At 37.5% G+C, this 27,898-nt stretch overlaps 1 protein-coding gene across 1 annotated transcript; it reads right to left on the bottom strand.

Annotated features, from left to right (window-relative positions):
- Positions 1 to 593: 593 nt before the first annotated feature.
- LOC129268158 (sodium/hydrogen exchanger 10-like) lies at positions 594 to 27,898 on the bottom strand. Its single transcript, XM_064104875.1, has 21 exons — positions 27,449 to 27,898; positions 26,417 to 26,646; positions 24,094 to 24,259; positions 23,408 to 23,527; positions 22,753 to 23,023; positions 21,482 to 21,625; positions 19,801 to 20,048; positions 19,055 to 19,239; positions 17,765 to 17,908; positions 16,015 to 16,173; positions 15,189 to 15,506; positions 12,839 to 13,039; positions 11,526 to 11,727; positions 10,659 to 10,807; positions 9,824 to 9,949; positions 9,213 to 9,311; positions 7,787 to 7,957; positions 6,400 to 6,537; positions 4,938 to 5,054; positions 3,935 to 4,120; positions 594 to 1,790 (listed from the first exon to the last, which is right to left on the bottom strand). The coding sequence occupies exons 1-21, from the start codon at positions 27,690 to 27,692 to the stop codon at positions 1,395 to 1,397; spliced, it is 4,014 nt and encodes a 1,337-aa protein (XP_063960945.1). The 5' UTR covers positions 27,693 to 27,898; the 3' UTR covers positions 594 to 1,394.

The raw sequence follows: 27,898 nt of genomic DNA, 5'->3' as shown, positions 1-27,898 counted from the left end.
TGTGGGGGAGTGGGTTGGGATGCAATGCACTCTTCGAAGTGTTTTGGGCAAGAAAACAAGTTTAAAAAAGGTTAAAGATATCTTCAAATCAATTTTACTAGCTAAATTCCACGTGTTCTTCATGATTAAGGTCTACTTTACTTCGCATAACTATTTCAAAGTTCTGCGCAAATCATTTTTCACTAACTTTTCAAAAGTAAGTGGTGCTCAAACCAAGCGGAAATATTTTGACAGTTACATCGTCATTTGCTTAAATGGATCTGTACCAATGTTAAAATGTGGAAAGATCTTCAGGATATTACAAATGTATGATTTTACAGGATTTTTCCAAGTGTAAACTTTTTTTTTGATACGCGCTGTAGACTAATATTGGGTGCAGATTTTTGTATGCAAGACTACCAACAAATCATTGTCGATAATAAACAAACAGTGATTAAAAGGAAATGGGAGGGTATAGGCAAAAGCCACAACTTTCAAGAAAAGGGAAAATTGCTTCTTCAATGATACCCTTTGCTGCTATTGTGATAAAACATTAGAAGGCATCTCCTTACTTATTCTTATTCAAATTACACACACTGCACTTTTCATTTTTTCATCAATCCTTTATTTCAGTACAGCCAACATGATCAATGGAATACATATAGCAAGCTTAAGACTTTGTCATTATACTCTTTGAAAATATATCTAAAATAAATCTATTTCAACGATTCCCCATTATTTCTATAATAACCTGAAAGAATCTTCATATCTCACCACGATTAACCGAATATCTTCAAAATCCTTTATCAATAAATAGTAATACAAACACCATGGCTGTAATCGTTCATTTTGTTACTTATGAATAAGCTTAACATTTCAAGAACATTGCTTTTGTTGTTGTACGAGACATTCAAGGCCATATCTTGTTATTCCATTGCATTTCACAAGAGGGACTTCAATATCTCAAAATCAAGAAACATGTTTCTCAAAATACTGTTGGTGTGACCTTATCCTTATAGCCAATTTGATATAGTTTTCAAACCTTAGTTGACTGAAAAGCTTTCAAGTAAATTGGAGCAATTATAATCATTTTGAGCTTATTTTGAAACACCTCTGTTTCCACTAAGTACGACATCAAGTAACTTTGTTTCGAACCCAATTTCGACAAGAATGTATAGGATATAATTCTCATTTAAAAAATCTCTTTAAGACATCTTAATTTTTGAAATATTAGACATTTGTGTTGCTCTCTGATTCTTCTGCCGAATTCTTGTTTGGGTACACTGATTGTTAGGTTGCGAAAATTGAGACAAAACATTTTTTAAGTTGTCAATCTTAAACATTTCATGTGCACTCCAATTCTTCTGTCAAATACTTGTTTGCAGAAACTATTTGTTAAGTTAAGAATGTTGAGATTAAACGTTGACCCTCGGGGTGAAATCTTTGGGGTCTTCTTCCTCCGGTCCCAGCGTTTGCTCCCCCTGATGCGGGTCAAGGGGCGGGAACGTGCTAGCCCGAGCGGAGCGTGGTGGGGATTTCGTGGGGGCCTTCTCGACCCCTCTACCATTCTTCAGCTTCTCCTTCGACATGGACAAACCAAGATTGGGGAGGAAGTTCTTAGGAACGGGTACGGTTGCGGTTGGGACTGGCGACGCTGGAGCCAAGCCTGACTGCTCCACATCAGAGTGGTTGTCCTCCTGATCCTTGGCCACTTGACTCCCCTTCCTGGAGAGCATGATCTGTGAATTCTTCTGGCGCAGCTCAGCAGCGTGTTGCAGGCACATGTTGGATGTTATTTCTTTGACGGTAATCTGTAAGGGGACAGGCAGATTAAGGGTAAGTGCTAACTTCACAAGGGCTTCATAAAATCTCAGAGGCCTTAGGCAGGTAGACGAGGTCGAGGCCGCTGGGGAAAATCTTCTCCCATAGACTTTGTGCACGTAACCTTAACCAAGGCCTAGGCCAAGGTTGGCAAAACACGGCCTCAACTACATCCCTGGTAGCTGCTGTGAAATATTGTTAACATAGAGCCCTTAAATGTATGGATGAATCATGCAGGTACATAAGTGGTTAGCCCCCCCCCCCCCCCCCACCAACTTGAAATAACAAATGATGGGAGGGACCGTTACAAATCGGCTGATTTTTTTTTGTTTTCAATTTCTTTTTCAAAGAGTGTAATTAGTTTCAGGCGTGCTGTACTGTGGTGTGTGATCGCGCTCAGGCAACTAAAAAATAAAGGTGAATAATGTAACAATGCATAATAATGATGTCACATAAAAAAATCTTTAAATATTTCCAAACTTCTGAAAAATCCAGAATTCCATAAAATTAGGGAAGACTTACATCCCTGATCATGAATGTTGCCAGGAGAGGAGAGATTCTCCCCAGAGACTCCAAAGCATACATGAGGGTGGAGTTTCATTCACAAAGCTGTTTCTAAAGGTAAACACAACTTTACCCTCAACTACAATCTAGGTAGAGGCTGCAGCTACATCTTTGCTGTTACGCTAAAACGTAAGCAATTGTGTGATGCTGCAACACCACAGAAAGAGAAAGTGGGGCTGTGTACCCTTGAGGATGAGAACTCTCTTCATCTCCCTGCTTCTTGTAATGTCTTTTTGGAACAATGCCTTGATCTTGGTCATTGCGCTGAGAACCGCAACCTTCCTGACTCTATCATAGCAGACTTTAAGGATGGGTTCCATGACATTTTCTCTGGCGACAACTGCTCCGCTCTAAATTCCACACAGTAATCGAATTACCAACTTTAACTCTAGGTTAAACACTATACCCTACCCTAGACCTAACAAAAAAAACCCTCTTGCATCCCTAACCCTAAATCTTAGACAAAATTAAGCCCGGAGCAAGTGTCGCAGAAGCAAATGCCATTTCACCTGCAGTCAGTCTGCAAGCCCTTGTGTTAATGAGCAAGATTTATCCAAGTCCTCTCGTGGCTGAATTCATGTCCCTGCAAAATCTCGTGAATTGCGAGACTTTCTTTCTCAAAGAATTTAACCACTTTCTCCTTAAGTAATATTGATTATTTAGGCACAAACATTATTTATATCATCAGAAAGCTCAGACTCTATACTTTCTTACAATGTCACTCTTGATATGTGGCATCTTTTAGATGGGACAGCAGCCAGCTTTTTTCATCAAGATGCAGACAAAATTTCTGAAATTTCTGAGTAACATAAAATCCAGTGTTCTGATTGGCTGAATAATGTTTTCAAAACAATAGGCGTGGGTAATTTGAAGAGATTGCCACATGGTGAGTGTGACCTTGCAGAGGCCCAGTGTGGGGAACATTGGAATTTGCGTGTGTGTGTGGTCTCTATGACCAATCAGAGGGCAGTATTCTTGTTTTTGAGCTGCTAAATGTACTTGGCCTATGAAAAGCTGGCTGCTGACCCATCTAAAATACCTCTTCTTATCAAAATTATATCATATCAAAGCTTAGATCTTCAGCTTTATTATGATTTAAAAATCATTTGGGCTCAAACAGAAATTAAGTTAAAAACTAACAACTTTTGTTGCATGAAATTTGGTCAATATTTAGAGCAGCAATGGCCGAATAAAAAGAGGTGTTTCCGCACCAAGCTCATTAACAATGCAAAAACCCTCTAGTCATGAATATCACTTGGATAAAAGAAGCTACTTTTTCAGGGCTTGCCGACTGACTGACTCAGGATGTTAACCCTCTGATCTTTTTTACCTCCATCCTTTTCCCTCTTTTATAGTGCCTTTCTCTTCCTCCTCTATGTGTCGTCTCTGTCTGTGGTATATTTTAAAAATTCACCACGTCTGGCAAACATTGACGGGAAAGGTGGACTAACTACAGAAGCATCATAATCTCACCTAATTGTGGCATTCCACTGAACTCCACACTTCAGAGGAAGGAAAAGTACAAGTAAGAGTATTTTTTATTCCAAACTTTCAATAATAACATACTTACCAGAGACCCTTTGCTGTCTATATCTAGCCTCCCGTCCATGACCGGTCCGTTGTATTCATCGTTCCGCACCACGAAAAGGCGTGGCTCTTCCTCAGCATTGTACTGGAACGTCAGCTTGTGAACCGAGCGAGGGATGAGACATGGACTTTGGATTTCTTCGCGTGTGTGAGCGTTGTATGCCTTGCCCTACAATATACAATAGAAAGTAACAAATAAATCCAATATGGCATTGCAAGAACTTCGCAATCAATTGTGAACAAGTTTGGGATCCCCACATGTATATATATTATTCTTTTTGAACAAGAGAACTAGCTATGGGCAAGCAAAATGAGCATCTTTAGAAAGTGTGTGCTCTCTATAAATCCACACCCTTAATGATATTCCAAGGTGCGTTAGCTCAGTCAGTAGAGCCATAGTTTTGCAATCCGGTGACCCCGGTTCTTTTCCCTCTTGGTGCACAAAAGCCCTTTGGAAAGGCTCTCATTTTCACTACAAGGTCCCTTGGAGATGACCTGAAGCCTTCAGTCTTCTGGTTGCTTGCATATAAACATTAATAACTTCATGGCCGTACACAAATTTTTTTATTTTTCCTCGGGGGGGGGGGGGGCATAACGTAAAAAATTTTCAAAGAAACTAGAAAGCAATTGAGGTGGGGAAAGCGAGCGAGCGAGCTTCTCTTGTGGGCACTTTGGCATTTTTGAAATCAAAGGATTTCATGCACACTTTCAGTGAATTTCATGAACATTTTCAGAAGAAAAAATGTAGGTTTTCAAAATTTCGGGGGGGGGGGGCAACCACCCCTTGCCCCTTACAAGAAACAGAATTCTGTTTCTTGTATTCAATTTCACACTTCCAACCCTAGGCGTTAGAATGTTCAGTATGAAACCAGATTATCCACACCATTATCCAATACAAGACATAATATAGCTTGCATTCACTTGATAACTATATGATATCAGAATATCCAAACCATTATTAATTTACAAGAAATGGAATAGCTTACATTGATAAGTATGATATCGTCCATGGATGCATCGATATTGAATTGATAACGATACTCTGCGAGATCAACCAGGTAGCCACGTTCCAGATGTAATTTCACTTTTTCCTGAGTCCAGCCCTGTGTGAAACGATAATTATTATAATGATTGGCTGGAATTTATCACATGACCAATACTGGTACTATTGCCTAATTCTATTGACCTGTCATGGTTTTGAGATCAAATAATGAGGATCCACATCCTTAAAAAACATCATTTTGCCAAGGCATTAGAATAAACAAGTTTGCTATGATCCAGATGTTATGTCAGCCCGGTATGAAACGGTAATTAATGGAAAGATGAGCTTATTGGTCGTTAGTACCAAAAAATTGCCCTTGTTTCATACAGGGGCATTAATAAGGACTTTCTGCCTTATGGAAACTTTAGAACGGTTTGAACCCTCAATGCAACACAGAGTGGGTTTTTGGACAGTTTCAAAGTTACATAGGATACTAGATAATGTCACTTTTTCCTGATTCTAACCCGGTGTGAAAAATAGTTAATGGCAAGACCAGCTCATTGGTCATTAGTAACAAACTATGCAATCAAATGAGGGCATTAATTGATCTGAAGTAATGCAAGGGTATTAACATGGATTTTCCAACTGATGGTACTTTCGTAACTTATGGCTTTTGACTGTTTGAAAGTTACAGAGATCAGATAAACTACTGATGATGGACTGAGTAGAGTGCATTATTTTATTTATGACATGGATTCTTGTTTGATAAATAAATCATTTAGATAAAGGAATGGATTTTGACTGTTCCAACATCACAAAGGGTAGATAACTTGTTAACGCCAAACTAAGTTTGGTGGATTATTTGTTTTATAATATGATGAAATGGATTTATTTTCATATGATAAAAGTCACCATCTCCTTGCATTGTTTGATCTGATTAAGAGTGAAGGGAAACAAAAATGGTGGCCAATGTGGAGAAGTTGGCTATATAGACAGGTTTTCCGCTAAGAAAGGTTTGAATGTACTCTACCCGCTATGGCAAATATTGCACTTATCTTTGCTTTGTGCAATATTGGCTCTGACTCGGGGGATATAATCATTGCATACCTGACAAGCCATTTTTTTCATGGGTGAGCCAGATACTAATATTGGCTCTTATTCATCTAATATTTCTAATATCCTATTCTGAGCCATTAATTATAATTAGATTATAATATTTTTTGTGACGAAATTCATGTCGCTCCTTTATTCCTTTTTTTCTTTTTTATTCAATTTTTTTTTATATTGTAATGCTATGTGTGATATTCCATGAAATTTTTTTCTCTATTGTTGTTGTATAATTATTTTATCAATTAAAACTGAATTATGAAAAAAAACATAATTTACAGTATTTTGGAGATAAATAAATCCTTCATATTCTTCTTGAATGAAAAAAAATTTACAATATTTTGTATTTCACTGCATACCTGATAAGCCATCTGCTCCATGATGAGTGGGGTGGCAATTCTAATAGACACCACGCGCCAAAGACGGTACTCCAAGGATGGGTAGAGAGTGAATGTATCAATAGCCATATTCATGTCGTCCGCAGTGATGAAATAAACCTATGAAAAGAGAGTCACAGACTGATAGATGAATTGCTGCTTGGTCTAATTGTACTTTAATGATCATGATGATATCCTAGTTTTATATATAAGATGGGTTGTATGACAGAAGGCTTCTGATTGGTCAACTAAGCTCTACTTGTAATTACGTAATCTGGTATATGGCCACGATCGTGGCATATACCAGCAATTTCTGCATGGTAGCTTGTGTACAAAAGCTCATAGGGTGATATATTTTGATACGATTTCAAGTCAGAAGTCATTGTGTCGGTGCAGGAACGCCCTTAGCACCACACTTCCGCGCACCCCATATCGGTGCAGAAACGCCCTTGCGCAATGCCCTTGTGCGCGCAACTAAGGGCGTTTCTACGCGCATGCAATAGGCGAAAGTATGTGCTAAGGGGTCCCTGCAATGTAAACACGACAAAGTGTTCCTATCTTATATAACACATAGTACATGCTTATTGTCGTTCAATATACAATATCATTCATATACATAAATTTTGAAATCTCTTGTGCATTTATATTTCAACTCGGCCCGCGGCCTTGTTGAAATATAAATGTAAGCGAGAAATTTGAAATCTATGGACACTTATATTATGGTATATTGAACTTCTTAGCACGCACTATATGTATAACAGTGCTCAAGATCTACATCATCGTCTGGAGGCAAATTCAGTAGCCCATGTCTCACCTTTAAATGTATCATGTATTGAACTTCTTTCTCACATCTCTTCACTCTTAACAACAAAGAACAACATACTCTCCGTGTTCTGTTCAACTATTCCTTCTTAAGTCATTCACAAATCCAGCAAAAAGACGGGCTTCAATTTCATTTAATATAAAGCCATTAATTCTCTACGGAACATTACTTCACTTGACCTATTCAAAAAGCATCTGTAAACACATCAATATAATAAATTTAGCATGCTTGATGTGAGGGGAGTAGAGAAAATACATACATTGAGAGCAAACAAGCGAGAATTCCATACCCCCAGTATTGATATATCTGCAAAGTGCTAAGATACATTGTTCCAATATATTAAATGCTTTTGGCAACTGGAATATTTTTATTATTATTATGACTAACACAGCACTTAAATTTTGCATCCTCTGGAAAAGGCAATACATAAATCCAATAATTATCGTTATATAATATATACCTGTATAATAGCACATACTTTTATATCCTCTGGAAAAAGGGCTAGATAGGTCCAATTATGATTATAATTATTATTATCATACATACCTGTACAGTTGTTTCACAGACGACGGTTGCATTGCGAGGCTTCTTGGTGAGGACACCCATCTCACCTATGACGTTACCTACGGTAAGGTAATCCTCAAAGACCTCATTGTCATCAGAACCCGTAGTGACTGGGGGGTTGTCATGGTCCAAGAATGCGCTACAGCCATACAGCTGAAAGAAAGAAAGAAAGAAAGAAATACAGAAAGAAGGAATTGAAAGAAAGAAAGAAATAAAGAAAGAAACAGTGAAAGGAAATTTACGAGGGTGATAGGTCAAGGAGAAAAATGTTAAAGGGGAATCCAGCCTTGGCCATAAAATGTTGTGTTTGGAAGAAGAAAAAAATTTAACAGAATGATGAAAGTTTGAAAGAAATCGGACAAGCAATAAGAAAGTTACAGCTGCTTTAAAATTGAGATCACTAATACTATGTAGATTTCAAATTGGCAACTGGGTAAGTAAATTATGGCTAGGGGCAAGGACAACTTTCCCATAGGCCATGTACTTAATTATCAGGGATTTGTAGTTTTCTTCTAAGTACCCATTCCCCTGGGGCAGTAATCTAAATATAACCCAAGTAGTATATTGTTTATGTCCTCATGAAAGAAAAATATAATTTGAAATAAAACTTTTGGGAAAAATGACATTTTAGCCAGAATATGTATTGGAGTACATGGAAGAGTAGTCCTTGCCTTACATCACTATGACATCACACATGCGGCCAATTTGAAGTCTCCATTGGTATAGTGATTACCAATATTTACAACTTTTAAAAATTCATAACTTTCTTGTTGTTTGTCCAATATTGTTCAAACTTTCACCTATCACCTTGTGTGATTTTTCTTTTCCTTACATAAACAAGTTTTTATTTGGGTAGGATTCCCCTTTTAACAAAAAGGTAAAAGAAAGTAGTTGCAGCAAACAATTACTTCATGAGAAAATTTATCAAATTATGGTTAATTATCACTATGTTATCATATATCTAGATCAGGTGGGTGTTTCATAAAGCATAAAACGGTCATATTTTGGCTGATGCTAGCAGCACTTGAGAGAAAACATTGTCCTGAGGAGAAATGTGTGTAAGAGAAGCAATGTCAGGAAGAGACAGAGAGAAAGAGAACAAGACAATTAGGGTATATATTAATATGAAAATAGATAAGAATTAATACAGAGCAAAGGGGAATGAGGGAGAGATAATTAAATTCGAGTTTTTGATATTTTAAAATATACTCCATAACAAGAAGAAACTCCTGCGAACAATTTAGCTTCCACATGCACCTTTAACAGACGTTTCGCACACATTAAAATGCAAATGTTGGACTTTGCCATTCTTTGTCATTTAAACATTTGTGCACCCCACGAAAAGCAGGCTTTTGAGAGGGGAGCGGACATAGCAAAATATTTTTTGCCAATTTTGTTTTCTACTTACCTTAACAAGTCCCGATACAATAAGGAAGAGACAGTCCGATTCGTCACCCTCTCTCACGATCACCTCACCATAGTCGAAGTGAAGAAGGCTGGCACGGGCCTGGTTTAAGACAGAATAACATATAGCATTGGTAAAGCGTTCATTATCTGGTTGCCTATTCAATACTGTACTACATTTATATATCACCCTGGCTTTAGCTCCAGCTGCTTTTTCTGCTGCTTTTTGCATTAAAGGAATTAATCCTGCCAGGTACTTGATCCTTTCACCTGGGTTGAGGGCAGCGCAATGTTGATCAATGTATTTCTGTTTTGCTTGATAAAGCAATATCAAAGTTATATGTTGGCTTTTTTTCTCTATTATTCTGAAAGTTTAATGAAGCAATGATATTTAACTTAAATCAAGTCAATCCAATATCTTTGTTTAACCATTAAAAGACAGGCAAAACAAGATTTTGTAGAAACACAGAATGAAAGAAGCCAGAGAAAGCAAATTGGGGGCACCAAAGAGAATACATGCATACAACAAAATTCCCTGCAGTTGATTGGCTAACAGCAATTTTGTCAGCGAGAACCAATCAAAGAGGGTTTTATGAAACAGGGCCCATATCTCACCTTGATAAAATTGATGAGTTTCTCATCTCCAGCTAGCCACGATACGTTCTTCAGGAGGTTCTCGGGAGGGGGTGGAGGAATACTGGAAGGAGCGTTCATCAATCTCTTCATCTTGATCTCAACGGTCTGGATTTTGATTTGTCAAAAATGAGATATTTGAACAGGAAATTCAATAATAAGTTCCAATTCTGATAGTGTTACCACTTTTCTTTGTTAAAGCTAAGTACTTGTAGTTGCTACAAACAATGATTTCATGAGAAAGTTGTTCAAATCAAGGTTAATTGTCACCACGTCATCGTAGAGCTAGATCTTGTTTATTTTCAGAAACCAAACTCTGTGAAATCATAAAAATATAAGTTGGAATTGACAACACTGCAGATCATGGGGAAGTGTTTTATTATTGCTTGGAAAAAGACCTGACAACTGGAATGCCATGTATATTTATCTATTTCTCAACAATCATATTTTCTTCCAGAATCATTACATACAGACACTTGGGTAGTCATTTTATTGGGTTCTGTTTGAACTGATATCAAAGAACTGGTATTTATGTTTAATCTTACTCTACTAATAACAAGGATTTGGTTTAGAATATGACCCACTTTACTCTAAGCATATTCTACAGTATAATGCATTTTAAAATTGAATCCTCAAAATGTTATAAGTATTGTCATAAGCTTTAACGGATGTCAAAGTATGTAAATATATAAGAAAGGCAAAAGGTTTCTTTTAAGAAATCACATTATGTTTTTAAATAGTCGGAGAGCAGAAATAATATCTGTCAATGGGGTTTTGATAGAAAAGACCACATGAAAACAACATATCAGTCGCTAACCTTCTCCAGTTTGTGAGCTTCAGTCTCATCCAGCAAGCCTGCCCCCTGTAGTTCATGGATGGTCTCACGAGAGTGGTTGAGAACGGTGCGGATTGCCTGACGGGTCTTGACTGAGACGGCAATGCCAGGGTGATCTCTCTGTAGAAGACCTGGTGGATATTAAATGACACATTCCAGTAGAAGACACTTGAATAAAAATAAAAAATGCAAATCGGATCCACAACTTTCTCGAACAAAGACTCAGACCATAAGTTTAGTAGAGGAAACTGAAATGAGTGTATTTCCACCAAACCTGCATGTGCATTTTTCAGACAAGAAATGTTATTAACTATAGGAGGGAGTATAACAAACAAGCTGTTTAATAATAATAAAAATAATCTGCATTTATATAGCGCTTAACACATCGGAACGACGTCTCTAAGCGCTTTACAGATATATTATTACCCCGGTCATCGGATCCTTGCATGCCCGCATACAATGTATGCACCTTCTCCACTCCCTGGGGAGCATTCCAACAAGAGTTCCAAGACTCAATTGCTAGGCATACCACATAGGCTTTTCGCATCCTACCGGATACCCATTTAACACCTGGGTGGAGAGTGGCAAATTGTGGATTGACGCCTTGCCAAAGGACGCTAGGCCATGGTGGGATTCGAACACACGACCCTCTGATTACAAGGCGAGAGTCAGAACCGCTACACCACGGCGCTTCCACTTAATAGCCACTTGATCCAACTTTGTCTACTTTCCATTGGGTCTCATCCCACATGGTCTAATCTTATTTCCTCAAACCAGTTGTCTACAAACCATTTTGACTAATTGCTATTTAGCTTGTAGGCCAAGTAAATATAAACTAGTCAACCATACCTAATTCCTTGACCACCTGTAGTCTTCCTGTCTCTGAGATGTGTTTGAGTTCTCGAAGGATCTTCTTGTTGTCGACCATGTGATCAATGATCTTGCCGACTTCCTCCTCGCCGATGATGTAGCCCTTTCCAACATCGTAGCCAAGACTGAGCTGTTTGTTGATGCGTCCGTTAACCACCGCGATAAGCCGAGGGATCAGGGCCTACAGAATAGGGATTCCCAAATGTAACAATGAAAATATTTCAATTTTGTTATTCGTCTAAACCAAGGACCTAAAGTGTAAGGGGATGTTGCACGGAAGTTATTTTGCAACAAGTGGAATGCCTCTGGCCGTCTCACCTGCATCACGCGATTCAATATAGCAGCAGTGCTGATTTTGAAAACTACTATAACTCGCACAAGATGTTCAGTGATACTTGGTTACTCTTATTTCCACGTTTTATGAACTAGACCAATACACTTATAGAGATATGATGGCAATTCAACAAATACCCCCAACGTGGCCAAAGTTCATTGACCCTAAATGACCTTTGACCTTGATCATGTGACCTGAAACTTGCACAGGATGTTCAGTAATACTTGATTACTATTATGTCCAAGTTTCATGAATAAGATCCATAAACTTTCAAAGTTATGATGGTAATTCAACAGATACCCCCAATTCGGCCAAAGTTCATTGACCCTAAATGACCTTTGACCTTGGTCATGTGACGTGAAACTCATGCAGGATGTTCAGTGATACTTGATTAACCTTATGTATAAGTTTCATGAACTAGGTCCATATATTTTCTAAGTTATGCTGTCATTTCAAAAACTTAACCTCAGGTTAAGATTTGGTGTTGACGCCGCCGTCGCCGCCGTCGCCGCCGCCGTCGCCGCCGCCGTCGGAAAAGCGGCGCCTATAGTCTCACTCTGCTATGCAGGTGAGACAAAAATCAACTGAAAATCTGCAGTAATCAATTTCATCGGAAGAAAATCAATATTTCTTTCATAGCGAAAAGCAAACCAGCAATAAATTCCAAACTTTCAATAATTGATTTTAGAACATTTAGTCAACACCAAACACCATATCTTGGTAACCCTACGTCTCTTTGTCTGATTTAACACTTAACACCAAACACCTAACACCATGCTCAAAACACTTGATTTTATGATTTAGCTCATTATTCTGTATTTTTTTCTGAAAATCGTCTGGCAGATATCATCTATTTACAGCTTTTATAATTCTGTGTAAGTTTTGTGAATATTTTATTTTCTGCTGTTACAAGAACCTCAACTGTAAAGTAAAGTAAAGTGAAGTAACACTGCTATACCTTGGTAAGCCTGAGCATCCTGAGGCCTCGAAGAAGTCGGAATAGCTTGACGACCTTGAGGGTGGAGACATTGATGGCGATGGTGACGGTGCCCTCCATCAGGGTCTCTGCGATGATGATGTCGACCAGGGCCACGACGAGGATGAACGCATCAAACTTGTTCCAGTGGCTCACAATGTAGTGGGGACCGAGACCTAGAATCTGTTGGTTTTAATGCAGATTAATAAACTGATTAATATACAGATGATTTAATGAATGAATGAATATATGAATAAATTACTTAATCAATCAATATAATGATGACATCAACCAAGGCCACAACAAGGATAAACGCATCAAACTTGTTCCAGTGGCTCACAATGTAGTGAGGACCAAGACCTAGAATCTGGTGGTTTTAATGCAGATTTTAATATACAGATGATTTAATGAATGAATATATGAATAAATAACTTAATAAATGAATATATAGATGATATCAACCAGAGCCATAACAAGGATAAACGCATCAAACTTGTTCCAGTGGCTCACAATGTAGTGGGGACTGAGACCTAGAATCTGTTGGTTTTAATGCATATAAATGAACTGATTAATATATAGATGATTTAATGAATAAATTACTTAATTAATGAATATATTGATATCAACCAGGGCCAAGACAAGGTTAAACGCATCAAACTTGTTCCAGTGGCTCACAATGTAGTGGGGACCGAGACCTAGAATCTGTTGGTTTTAATGCAGATTAATGAACTGATTAATAGACAGATGATTTAATGAATGAATAGATGAATGTATGAATAAATTAATTTATTAATATATTGATGATATCAACCAGGGCCACGCATCAAAACTTGTTCCAGTGGCTCAAAATGTAGTGGCGACCAAGAGCTAGAATCTATCGGTTTCGATGAAGAAATGCCAAAAAAAGCTGATAAATGTACAGTTAATGAATTAATAGAAGAGAGAATTTAAAGGAGAATGAAACTCTTGGAGCAAGTTAGCTTTTGTGAAAGCAGAAAAATCAAAGAATAAGATCAACAAAACTTTGAGTAAAATAGGACTAGCAATAAAAGAGTTATGAGCATTTGAATGTCGAGATCACTAATGCTATGGAGATCCTCCCATTGGCAATGCGACCAAGATCTGTGATGTCACACACGTACAACTCTCCCATTCGGACACTGAAAATATACCCCAAAACATCTCTTTTTGCTCATTCTAATCATATGACAAACGATTCATCAATGATATAATGTTGTGAAACCTCTGTACTTGTCATCTCATAAAGAAAACACCTAACCTTGTGATAGACTCTATAAAAGTGAGAATATAAGTGAAATAAGTACTAAAGTAATGAGGGAGTTGTACGTGTGTGATATCACAGATCTTGGTCGCATTGCCGTTGGGAGGATCTACATGGCACTAGTGATCTCAATATTCGAATGCTCATAACTTTCTTATTATTCATTCAATCTTCCTCAAACTTTCAACAATATGTTTCTTTGATTTTTCTCTTTGATATGGATTCAGCTGGTTTCAAGGGTTTCATTCTCCTTTAAGAAATGATGACATCGACCACAGCCACGACAAGTATGAGCGCATCAAACTTGTTCCAGTGGCTGACAATGCAGTGGCGACCAAGAGCTAGAATTTATCGGTTTCGATGAAGAAATGCAAAAAAAGCTGATAAATATACAGGTTAATGAATCAATAGATGAAGGAATGAATAAATGAATGAAATGATGATATCGACCAAAACCATAACAAGGATGAACGCATCAAACTTGTTCCAGTGGCTTACAATTTAGTGACGACCGAGACCTAGGTTTCAATGAAAAATTGCATAAGAAAACCCTGATAAATATATGGGTTAATGAATTGATAGATAAATGGATACATGAATAAATTCATGTACCAACAGATTATTTCAATAATTATTCCCAGTCAGTTATGAATGATCCGAGTATCAAATAAGCTGACAAATTAAATCTAGCTGTAATGATTGACTATCTGTAGTTTAATAAACACGAGTTTAAATTAAACCCGTGTTCATAATACAGGCCTATGGGACCAGCGTATGAAATTATTTTCATTTTTAGGGACTGTTTTTCTCTACATTGGGGCGATTGCGGAATTTTAAGGGTTATGTCATTCATTTTAAGGGCTACTCATTCCTTGGGGGCGACAAGGAATTATGCATCAAAAGGTGTTTGTGACAGATCTTAGGGCAACTCTGGAAAGAATATGGCCCCAAAGCATGCATTTAGGGGACATTTTAGGGGCGATTTGAGTTGTCGTGAGGACGAAATTGAATGTCGCCCTCATGTGTTTCCTATAGTGGCTAAAGACTCACTTTGACCAAAGCTTCTATGGCGTAGATGCAAAAGAAGACAAAGTTTGAGATCCTGAGGGCTTCGTCGATCTTCTCAAAGGTGGTCGGCTCCGAGCTCACGGTTGCCCCGGGCGCCGCCGTGGGGGCGGGCGCATCCAACTCATCCTGGATGATGAACTCCATGATGATGGGGACGATGTTGAGGATGATGGCGATGTTGATGGTGACCTCGAAAGCCATGTGGTGGCACACCTTGTACATGAGCTTGCCTACTTTGTGCTTTGGCATGGGGATGGCGGCGATCTTCTTCTCGCTGATCAGGTCTTCAAGTTTGCGTTTCTGGTAAGAAACAGGAAAAATACAATATGCTTCTTGAATACGAAAAGATTCTGATTCGTATTTTGATTTGTCTCCTTACAAATGTGAAATTCCTCCATGCCAATATAGTAAACAAATCGAGTAAGCGGCCAGCCTGGGTATGTTCGAAATGAGAGATTTTAATGAATTTAAGCTTAAATCTTACAGGCCTGTATTCTGACGTCTGGCTCAACTTAGGCCATAGACTAACTCTGCTTAAATTATGGGAAGTCGAAAGTATAAAAATTCTGTTTACATCGTATTTTCTTATGTTTACTGTGCTCTTTCATAATTTTTATGGTGAAGACAGCTATCTCAGTAATCCTTCACACACAGTAAAAGAATGATTTGAGAGTCAAATGAGCTCATTCATTGAACCTCTACTGATAGACATTTATGTTACAATTGGCTAACCATAGTTAAACCACAACTTTAGACCAGAGTTTGAATTAAACCCGACTTTAGGATACGGGCCATTGCCTTTTCTCACCAGCCAAGGATAGATGCCTTTGACCTGCCAGGACTTCTTGAGGTCATCCACCAAGATAAACTGGTCCTTCTGGTCAGCCGCAACCTCGGCATGCTGTACAAGGAGACGTACTGCCTCCCTGGCCAGCATACCGTGCTCAAACTGCTTCCAGTAGCTGATCTGTGATAAGTATAAAAATAGATAAATCCTCAAATTGGCAATACTGGCATACAGTGATCACAACGCTTCCAGTAGCTGATCTGTGATAGGTATAAAACAGACAAATCTGCATGTTGGCAACATTATGATAACAAATCTGTAATAATTAAGCTTAAAATAGTATGATCCTCCAATTGACAACATGAATCTTGCAAATAACAGATCTGGAACGAGTTAAAAAAAGATATATCCTCAATTTGGCAACATGTATCTAATTCTTGCAATTATAATAACAGATCTCAGATACGTTAAAAATAGACAAATCCTCAAATTTGCAAACATGTGTCTGGTAATTACAACATAAAGAAGAAATTATTAAGACATTGCATGGCCTCCCTTGTCGGCATACATGTGTGACATGCTCAAACTACTTCAAGTAGCTGATCTGTGATAGGTTAGTAAAACAAATAAATCCTCACATTGATCTTTGTCAATGATACCCCCAAAACTAATCAGGTCATTACCACTCCTATATATGACCCATGTTGGAGTCAATTCAGCGAACAGTTCAGTAATTATCAAGAAAAAGAAAATGGGACAAACTGTCAGCTTGAACACATCTATTCTGATAATCAAACCTGGGGGCCGTTTGATAAAGCTGTTCGTACGTTAAGAGCGACTTTAAGAACGACTGGTGATCCTTTCTTGGGGTAAATAATATACACAAAAATCTTCATTGGCGAGGGATTTGCGCGTAAGAAAGGATCACCAGTCGTTCTTAAAGTCGCTCTTAACTTACGAACAGCTTTATGAAACACCCACCAGGTTTGAACCCTAGTTTAAACTACATTTTCAAAACCACAATTCTATGATATGGAATATAATGCTGGTCTTCATAATATTTCTTCCAGATTCATGGCAATTACAATAAACAGTACCAATTGGTTCATTAAATTCATTATAATTCTGCATTTTCCTGACTCAATTAATTTTTCAAAACATTTTTTAGCAGGATAAGAATAATTTTGAATTAGCAAATGGGTTGACAACTGGCACTCCATAAAAGTGTGGTCTAAGTTAACCCAGGTTTAACCAAACCATGGCCATCAGAATACCACCGTTTATGCCTAGGCATAGTGGTTTGATTTAAAGCTCCATGATACCACAGACTTAAAACCATGATAGGGTTCAATTCAAACATGTCTTTAAAGGTCAAGTCCACTCCAGAAAAATTTTGATTTGAATACATAGAGAAAAATCAAAGGAGCATAGTGCTGAAAATTTCACCAAATTCGGATGTAAATTAAGAAAGTTATATTTTAAAGTTTCGCTTATTTTTCACAAACAGTTATATGCACAACTCAGAGACATGCAAGTGAGACAGTCGATGATGTCCATCACTCACTTTTTCTTTTGTTCTCTATTTTTTTAATTATACAATATTTCATTTTTTACAGATTTGACAATAGGGGCCAACTTGACTGAAGCATATTGTATCAAAGTATGCTACTTCCACATGTTCAGGGAGAAATTAATCTCTGTTTCACTTGAAAATGAGGAGAAAATTAAGATATTTAAAACCATTGAGTTAAATCTGTTTGGAATGCATTACCTTTTCTGCCTTGAGCATCCTAAGCCTGGCTTCTTCCATCATGTCGGCGAATTCTTTATGTGACGGTTCGTTGGGCACCATGGACTTGCAACCCGGACACATGCTCTTCCTCTCTCCGAACATCAGTTCATCAACAGGGGTGTCCTATACAAACAATCACAATAATGATAGGCATTTTGCAAAACACATACCGAGAATAATCCCAACCCAGATTACTGTTTTATCTAGAAATCTTTTGTACGAAATACACATTCCTCTCTTTCGATTTACCCCTATTTAATAGTTTCTGTTTTCTTTAAAAAAGCAAGTATTATTTTCATACAATCCACTCTTTACAAAGTGAGAAATTACACGGATATCTATTGGTATTCTTTCAATATTGCTCAAATATATATTTATGTTAAAAATGTTTAATATGTTAAAATGCTCTATATAACTTAAGTCTACTCCTAATCTTTTCCCATTCTTCTTTCTGACATTACTTCTTCCTTTGTATAAGTTTCTCTTTGTATCCCCTTCCCATTATTATACATTGATATACGTTGTTGTTGTTTTGTTTTTATACTGTTTGTTTATCTGTTTGTATACTGAAATTCTACTCTGTACAAATTCATGTAAGTCAGGCTTTGGCTGCTAATTGAATTTTGTCATAATAAATACCATTTATCTATCTATCTATAAATAATCTATTCTGAGGCGCATATTATTATTATCCTGCCTTCCAGCGCTCAGTGCATTCAAGGATATTGATCCTGCTAGGTATCCATTTACCTCACCTGGGTTGAGTGCACACAACGAGGGTAAATTTCTTGCTGAAGGAACACACACCATCACTGGGATTCAAACCCAAGATCCTCTTGAGAGACCGAGTGTCAGAACCACTAGGCCACGATGTCCCCACAACAATCACAGTAATCAAATTGATCCTGTAGGTATTTCATAAAACTGCTCATAAGAGCAACTTTACGAACGACTGGTGTTTCTTTTGTGGTAAATGATACCCACAATTGGGATTGTCACTGCTGTTGATTTAGCGCCTAGAAAGGATCACCACTTGTTCGTAAAGTCCCTCGTAACATGTGAACAGCTTTATGAAAACCTACCCATTCTGGGGGCCGTTTCATAAAGCTGTTCGTAAGTTAAGAGAGACTTTAAAAATGACTGATATCCTTTCTTGTGATAAATGATATTCATTGGTAATCATTTAACGCGTAAGAAAGGACCACCAGTCCTTCTTAACTTACGAACAGCGTTATGAAACACCCACCAGGTCTGATATGTTCTACCTACATCATCACCAGCCTTGGTGCTATATGGGTCAACGATCTCGCAAGCAGCCGTCGCGATGTCCCAGTCGGCATCGGCAAGGAAGCGGTCCGCCTTCAGCATGTTAAAGGTTCGGTTCTGGCCCTCGTGGATGCGTCTCACCGCTCCGGCCATGGCCAGGCGCTTCGGGATGGATATGTCACTCATGCCTTTGTATAGAAAATACCAGAAATATGTTCATGCCAAGAGGAAAAAAATGATCACTCTAAAATATTGGTATTAGCATTGATTACGTTTTTGATATCATCAAAACAGCAGAGGGAGCATTTGTAATAGTGGTAGTAATAGTAATAAAGACTTTATGCTTATGTCATAGCTCATAACATCCTCCCACAGTAGATAGAGGAATGCACGTGAATGGAATTGTCAGAGATGCACCAGCTACAGATCCCCAACAGATGAAAGGCAATGGTTTCAACCTCTTAGACGGCGGCGTGGTGTACAAGGTCTATATAAGCATTTTTACAACCCAATAAAAGATTAAGGGCAATCATTACTTACACCAAATTTGGAACATACTTTTTCTTGTTTTTATGAAAGTTTTAATTACCTACCCTTATGTTCTCAGCTGTTGCATGTGCGACGGAAATCGATGTGCACATCACCCATGGCATAATTAAAAGAACTGAAAAGTAATATTCTTGAAAGTTAATGTAAAAAACTTTCATAACTAATTATCAAAGAAAAAAAAAATCCCCTTGATATCTCACCTAGCATCTTCAGTAGAGTCTGTATGGTGGTGGCGTTGATGACGAGGGTCAATACCACAATGCCGGCTGTATGGAAGAGAAACTTGCTCCCGATCACGTTGTCCCCAGCAAGGTTCTCGACCACAAGAGCCAGGGCCAGACCCACGGCGCCCCGGAGACCGCCCCAAGTCATGATGACGGCGTTGCGCCAGGTCAGACCATAGCCGATCCTTGACAGGATCGGACTGAAGAGGCTGATCGTCATGCCCCTGTAATGTGTGTAAATATTCAATGAATGGGAATGAATATTGTATGAATAAATAAGAATACATTGATAATCAATGAGCATGAATAATCAATGAATATGAACATATTGATAAGCAGTGAGTATGATTATTCAATGGTGTATGAATATTCAATGAATATTAATATGTGGATTTGCAATGAGTATGATTATTCAATGTGTATGAATATTCAATTAATATATTGCTATTCAAAGATGATGAAAATTTAGTTATGAACATATCAATATTCAGTGAGTATGAACTTTGAGTGAACATGATCGAATAGTCAATGAATATGAATATATTGATATGCAATGAGTATGTTTATTCAATGATGTATGAATATTCATTGATATCCAATGGAAATTAATTTCCAGTGGTGTATGAATATTCAGTGAATGTGTATGAAGATTAATAATAATGAGAGCTGGATTCATATGGAGCTTTTTTTCAGAGGATACAAAGCGCAACTATTATTACTCCGGCTTTCGCTTGAGCTGCCACTTCATCAGTGAATATAAATATAATACCATTCAATGAGCATGAAATTGCAGTGGTATATGAATAGTCAATATGAATAGTAAATAAATATATTGATATTTCAATGAAGCTTTAATGGAGGGTGACTGCTCACAAGCAAATTATGAATATGTTCTGCCTTTTTTCTCTGTATTTAGCCGAACATTATCAGGGTTCCCACAGAAATTTGAAAACAGAATTCCGTGACTAAATTACTGCTTTCCATGACTTCCTGTGACGTCCCAGGAGCTATGTAGAGTTTGGGATGTCACAAAACTGGGAAAAATGGGAATCATGAACACCGATTATAATAGCAAAGTATGATCACAGAGGATGAGAGCTGCAAGACACGACAAACTGGAAAGCTGCAATAGCCAAGGGGTAAATGCAATTCCATGACTTTTCAAAATATTCCCTGACTTTTCCCTGACTTTCCATGACCACAAATTTTTCCAGCATATTCCAGGATTTTCCATGAACAGCAGTATTACCAGTAAAAATCACACATTTTGTACAGTTGGTCTCTAGTATTGTAGATAATGTAGGGTATGTTAAAATATAATCTTGTTTCATATATTAGGAGGATTGTTGTTTGCCTCAGATGTTTGCATATCATTTGACAGATGGATATGTATGTATTTTATTTCATTTTTTACCATATTCCAGTACTTGTCGTAGTTTATACTTTTTGTTAAAATATGTTAATGTTTTATACTAACTATAGGACCCCAATGGAAATAAGCCTTTCGGCTTTCATGGGCTATCCTGTCAAGGTATTCTCCAATTTCATTGTAATCTCCTGTGATATTCTTGACGAATAAAATCAAATCAAATCAAATCAAATCAGACTGTGGGAGCCCGATTATACGTAATAGAATTCATCTTTACTCGAATCCTACCTGATGATATTGATTGCTAGATAGAGAATGATGAGGTAAAACCAGTCCATACTATCTACGCTGACCAGGGCCTTCTGGGTAACGACCACACCCACCATCATAAAGATTAGGGTGTTGGCTAGATAAGCGAGCATCTCCCAAAACCTGGGGAAACAAAATGTTTGATGGTTAGTCATTGTTTTTCAATGCAATCACTGAAGATATTCTGCAGTTTGGGGAACACTTGATAACAATTGTCAGTTGAGAGCCGGAAGGGCATTCTTGCTGTACAAAGTCAATGGTAATAGCGCCCTTCTGGTTCTCAATGAAACATTTGTTATCTGCAATAGCGGCCTTCTGGTTCTCAGCGGACGACATGTTCATATCTAATACGGATCTGATGGGCATCATAAGGTCATAGCAAGCATTTCCCAAAATCTATGAAAATCTAAATAAGGGGATAAGTACCAGTTATTTAGTATACCTTCATTGAAAAAATTCTGGTGTTTTGGGGAAGGATTGATAACGTGTTCATATCAAGTGCGGATCAGATTTACATCACAAGGTCATGTAAAGGTCATTTCAATTGATTCGAAGAATCATGACTCTTTGTATTGCACGGCATGTGCCTCATAAGGCCATAGCAAGCATCTCCCAAACATTCACTCAAAAATATTCTGCAGGTTGAGGAATACTTGATAACAAGTTCATATCTAATGCTGATGTGAAAGTTGTAGGGGTAATGAATTAATTGAATAAAACAAGATGATTAATGAATATATATTGTCTCTCCAATCATAGCTGAAGGTGAGACTAATGAGTCAAAGTAACCATCTTTAAATAAACCTGTCAACGTAGTCATGAACTGTTGTGAACCAATCAGATGTGACAATTTCAGTAGCTTATAACAAATAGTCAGTGAAAACCACTTCCTTATTGTTTCAAGGAATGCTCCCATGATTAGAGTTAACCCTGGGGAGAGTTTCATGTAGCAAATAGTCAGCGATTTTCACTAACAAACTTGCTCTGAGCCAATCAGATGCAAGGATTTTTTAAGCTTTGATCGAGTCAGTCAAAAATCAGTGCTTCATAAACACTCACCCTGAGTAGGGTACACGTACCTGTGCGAGAAGACTTCAACCTCTGGACTAATGGAGGTTACCAAAATTTCACAAACTAAATTGCTCTGAGCCAATCAAGTGCAAGTATTTCAGTAGCTCATAACAAATAGTCATTGCAAATCACAGACAAGTTGCGTCATGAAACACTCTTCCTGATAAGGGTAAACTTACCTGTGCAAGAAGACTTCAACCTCTGGACTAATGGAGGTCTTCTCAGCATTGACGATGAGACCGAGGACGACCACGGCTAGGACACCAGAGACCTTGAGCCAGACATCGCCTATGTAGTATGTGAGATAGGTGGCAGCCAGGGTGATGGTGATCTCGACCAGGGCATCGTTGAAGATGTGTGAGAGCCAGAAGACGGTCAACTTTGCGACGGCATAACCAAACAGCGGTCCGGCGATGGCGACTTGCATGAAGTACAGAACGTTCTGGCCGACTGAAATATCAAGAATTGGTTTTGTGATTAGGTAGGCAAAAAAATTCATAGGAAATTTTCCAGGGCTACTTTTTGAGCTCACCGGCCAAAATCTGCTACATTTTATTAGTTTACACGGACCCTATGGGAATTTCAGGGGAAAATTCTATTCTCACCATTATTTCTATTATCATTATTTTATTTTTACAATTATTTTCTTTTTTATTTATATTTTTTTGTTATTATTATTATCAATATCATTTTCTTCACTATTACTTACATGTACTTTTTATTAGTAGTATTATTTTCAATATCATTATTATTATTATTGGTAGTATTATTAGTAGTATTATTATTATCATTATAATTATTATTAGTAGTAGTAGTAGAAGTAGTATTATATACCTGACGATGCTAGGTGAGGGAAGAAGACAATCTTCATGAACACGTTGAAGATAACGATGGCACAGCCGTCATTCAAAAGTGATTCGCCTTCAATAATAGTCCCAAGCTGTTTGGATGCACCTGTAATTCAATATACAAAGACATGCTATAATTTCTTATCAGTAGGAATATACGTATGACAGCATGCAGTAATGTCTTGAAAATGAATCGAAGATTTTTATGGCCTGGCAATCATTCAGAAGAGATTCACATTCAATAATTGCCCTAAGATGTTTTAATGCACTTGAAAGAAAATGCAGTCAACATAGGGGAATGCAATCTTTTCTCTTTGGTGAGAGTGTTTGTACAAGTAATGAAATCATTCTGATAAAACGAAATGAAGATTAAGATGTCCCCCACCATTATTCAAATGTGATTCGCCTTTAACAATCGTCCAAAGCTGGATGAATGCACTTATGATCGCAAGCAACTAAAGAAAATATGAAATCATTTTTGTTCTGTGAGAGCATTATACAAAAATTCTTCAATGTTTCTTTTCAGTAACCATAAAAAAGCCTTCATTAAGAAGTGATTCATTTAAAGTTCTTTCTATTAATACACCATCACAAACTTGATATAAATAGGTGAGAAGAATGCCATTATGGCTATCAAATTGAATCTCTGCGAGTTTTAAGATTACAACGTACCAAGGTCTTTAAGAAGGGCTACCACGGCCACAGGATCGGTAGCACTCATGATAGCACCAAACATCATGGATTCACTAAAGTTCCAGTCGTAGTTGAAGAGGTTCATCGCCAGTACAGCTGTCAGGACTGCTGCTACGACCAGACCAAGCAAGGCCAGGATGCACACCTACAGAATTTGAAAAAATATGACAATAAATGGTTATTTCCACGCACCCATTGACCCGTATTCTCAAGAGGTTTCAGATGTATACCACGTTACAAAATAGATTATGCAGATTTTTTGTATTATTATGCTTCCCTGTTAGCGCCCTTTTCGAAAATTTTATTTTTCCTAAAGTGTACACGATGCAATAAGCATAATCATGTACAATAAAATGCAGAGTTCATAGTTTTTCTACCATGGTACAATTGAAACCTCTATCGAGTTTATGGGCCATTGGGCGATTTCATGTTCAGTATTAGTGCTGGTGGTGGTGTTCGAAGCACAATTTTGATCGCCTTCTCGAGCTTCAAAACCTCAGCAGAGCTTACAATAAATAATTCAATCCAATTCAATTCATGTCTAGCAGTAAAAACTGAATTACACATGCTTTAAAGATCTGTTTCAATATACATGGTATAAAATACATACAGTAGTCAATTGAAATCATTTACCGTACATAAAAATTGCACAGAGAATCATTGATAAAAGTATTCTATGAAATACTGGGGGGGTATTCTGAAAAGTCTCGTAAGTTTCCACTTAAGTTTCCTCATAAGTTACCCATTTAATGGAGCGCTAATGTACCTCCAAATTCGTATTCTGAAAACTCTATTAGCGCTCAATTAACTCCCTTTAGGCCACGCCCCTACTGAGCCGAATTAGCCAATCAAATGCGCTCTTACAACGTAAAATTTTCTCCCAGCGCGTAGTGTCTCTTCACTTTGCTGGCTTGCAGCGCAGCGCCCGGCTGCTGCAGGTGCACTGCACCACGATATTGATACAAAGAATTTTTGCTGAAAAACAATGCTAAAAGCATTTGCATCGGAGATTAGAGGTTCATTATGTTGTTGAAGCTAACTGTTGTCTTTTCCCTTTCTCTCATTGATTGTACCTTTGTGATTTTCTCTTTTTTTCGAACGCGTTCTGATTTTCACATCCACTTATTTGAATCCATTTGTAGCTTTTTTTTTTTTTTTTTTTTTTTTTACAATATTTTATTTGCCTCTGTCTCGGGGTCATGATGGGGGGGGGGTTCTTCTTTAACTTAATTCCTACTTATTTTAAAAATAACATACTTTTCATTTTCATGAGAAATCTTCTTCAACAAAATGCTGATTTGAATAAATGGATTTACAAAATCAAACAAGCATAATTGTTTTTAAAAAGCCGAAATTTTATTGAAATTGGATGTACAAATGTTATGGTATTTAAGATGTTATAGGTGGGGAAAACGATGGCATCGTTTTTCTTTTGTACCAAAGGGGTCAATGCTTATTTTTTCATTGTCGGAAACAAGGTTTGATTCCCCCTGAACATTGCTGCATCTATTGTGATTTGGCAATCTCATTATTGTCAAAATAATGTGCAAAAAACACTTTATGATGCTAATAATAAAAGAAAATATAGAAAAATAATAGTCATATTTCCCCTATAAGTACACAATTTCTGTTTTCTTTTTCCCTCTTTTCTAATTTCTTTATTACCAAATATAGTCCCCATTCCTTATTTTACTTATATAAATTGTGAATATTTTTGAACAAATTTAAGCCTGAAACATATTGTTTAAATGTCCGCCAAGTTTGGACACCCTTTATATACCACCTTCTTTCCATTTATTCCATTTTTATACCTTTCTCCTTTATTCTCTTGCTTCCTCCTAATTTTGGTCGCAGTATTAAACCGATTTGATGATATTTATACGAAATGAAAGCCAAATTTAGCAAGAGAAAATGAGACTTAATGGACCTCTTATCACCATTATCTTTCTCCACTGGAAAGTCCGCTAATTGAGCGCTAAGAGACTTTTCAGAATACCAAAAGTCTCGTAACTACTCAATTAAGTCTTCGCGCGGTCATAACGCGTACTGCTGCAAGTGCGCGCAACGCAACCCTGCCAAATAAGGAAAGGGGCACTTAAGTGACTTTTCAGAATACCAAAATGCAAATTGAGCGCTAATTGACCGCTAATTGAGCTTTCAGAATACCGCCCCTGATCTTCAATGCTGACTTTTGATGTATTTTGATGTATCTTGATGGAAATTGCATGATTTTGAGTTGTTGAAGTAAAATAAGATTTATTGAAACAGAAAAAAGTTTCAAATTTTTATACACCCTATATACCTGTAAGAAGGACCTCATGAAAGTGTGGACATCCATGGCAAAGGCGGACTCAAAGATAAGGATCGGGAGGAAGATTTGCAGTAGGACGTGGGGGTCCATGTTGGCGATGTCCTTGGTGTGTTCCTCGACCAGGGGGACGTTAGATGCGACCACGCCCAAGATGGCGCCCAAGACCAGCAAGATCACGGTGTAGGGGATCGGGAGCTTCTTCAAGATGGATCTTGAGATGGCTGTAGAAAACATAATATAGCTCTTCAAACAAATATCCGTTATTATTTGAAGAAAGGAAAGCATAATCTTTTTTTTACTCTTTATGATGATACTGTATAAAAATTATAATTATAATGAAGATAATATAGTTATGACCATGATGATGAAAATAATAATAGTTTAGTAAAATCAATAAAAAATATAACAGAAAAATATAAAACATAAATAATAATAACGAATAATAATAATAATACTAACAAACTAAAGGGATTCTCGACTGCACAAAGTTTAATTTTTTCTATATTTTCCTAGGCCTACTGGTGGTAAACAGCAAAATATTGGGACCTTTTTGAGTTGTCTGAGATTAACTGTAGATTCTATTTTAGTTTAGAAGTCTATCTATAGTAGATGTTAACCTCCTAAAGTTAGTCCAATAGATCTAGATGTGTCAGTGGCAAATGATAGTCTGAATGCCATGGTAATTAATGCCTAAAATAAAATAAGGTTGAGACCAGAAGGCTTGCTTGACATGCGCTATTTTGTGCGAAGTTGCTAATCATCATCACCTCACAGTCAGACTGATCACAGATCAGGCAATTACGAAATGGAGTGTAACGTTAGGTTTAACTTAGTCTTGGCCCTATCTATAATCTACTAACATATAACGTTAGAAACTAAATTAGATCTAACGTCTGAACGTTACTGTCGTTAGACTCCATTTCTAACAAACATCTAATGAGACCTAACTAACAACAACACGACTATAGCCTAGGCCTAACGTTTTTAACAGTCAAGCAATGAAAATGTGAAATAAAAACTTACCGCCAAACAGACAGCATCCAAATATAAAGATGACCACTTTGGGGGCATGGGCATGTATTTCTCTACGTTCAACATACTCTTCACTTGAAGCGTTGCCAGTTGTCATGTTACTGATAGTTTCTCTAGTCGGTGAAGAAGATCCCGATCCCCCAGAACTCCCGGTGGCAGACTGGATAAACACCGCTACGGCGAGTGCTGCCACGGCAGGCGCGAGTTCCCGCACTTCCACCACTCTCTTCTTCATATTGCTTGGGAGATTAGTTGTGGTTTCTTAAATAGTTTACGTTGCTTAACTTCTTCTCTTCATTTCGTCAACGGATTTCCTTCGTCTTTCGTTACTAGCGCAATTTTCCATGATTTTTGTTCCCTTTTTACATGATTACTAATTGTCATTTTCTTTCTTCGGCGACGAAAACGTTGTTTATTTCCAATTTGTTGTCAGATGACGTC

The sequence above is a fragment of the Lytechinus pictus genome, chromosome 9 (genome assembly GCF_037042905.1).
Source record: "Lytechinus pictus isolate F3 Inbred chromosome 9, Lp3.0, whole genome shotgun sequence".
Classification (NCBI taxonomy): domain Eukaryota; kingdom Metazoa; phylum Echinodermata; class Echinoidea; order Temnopleuroida; family Toxopneustidae; genus Lytechinus; species Lytechinus pictus.
Note: the sequence above shows the minus strand (reverse complement) of the source record. Positions and strands in the feature narration are given on the sequence as shown.

Coding starts and splice junctions, on each gene's coding strand:
- LOC129268158 (XM_064104875.1), bottom strand. CDS start 27,692: ATGAAGAAGAGAGTGGTGGAAGTGCGGGAACTCGCGCCTGCCGTGGCA. Junction 13,040..15,188: donor CCATAGAAGCTTTGGTCAAA/GTGAGTCTTTAG, acceptor TAAAACCAACAG/ATTCTAGGTCTCGGTCCCCA. Junction 5,055..6,399: donor TGGAGCAGATGGCTTATCAG/GTATGCAGTGAA, acceptor CGTTTCACACAG/GGCTGGACTCAGGAAAAAGT.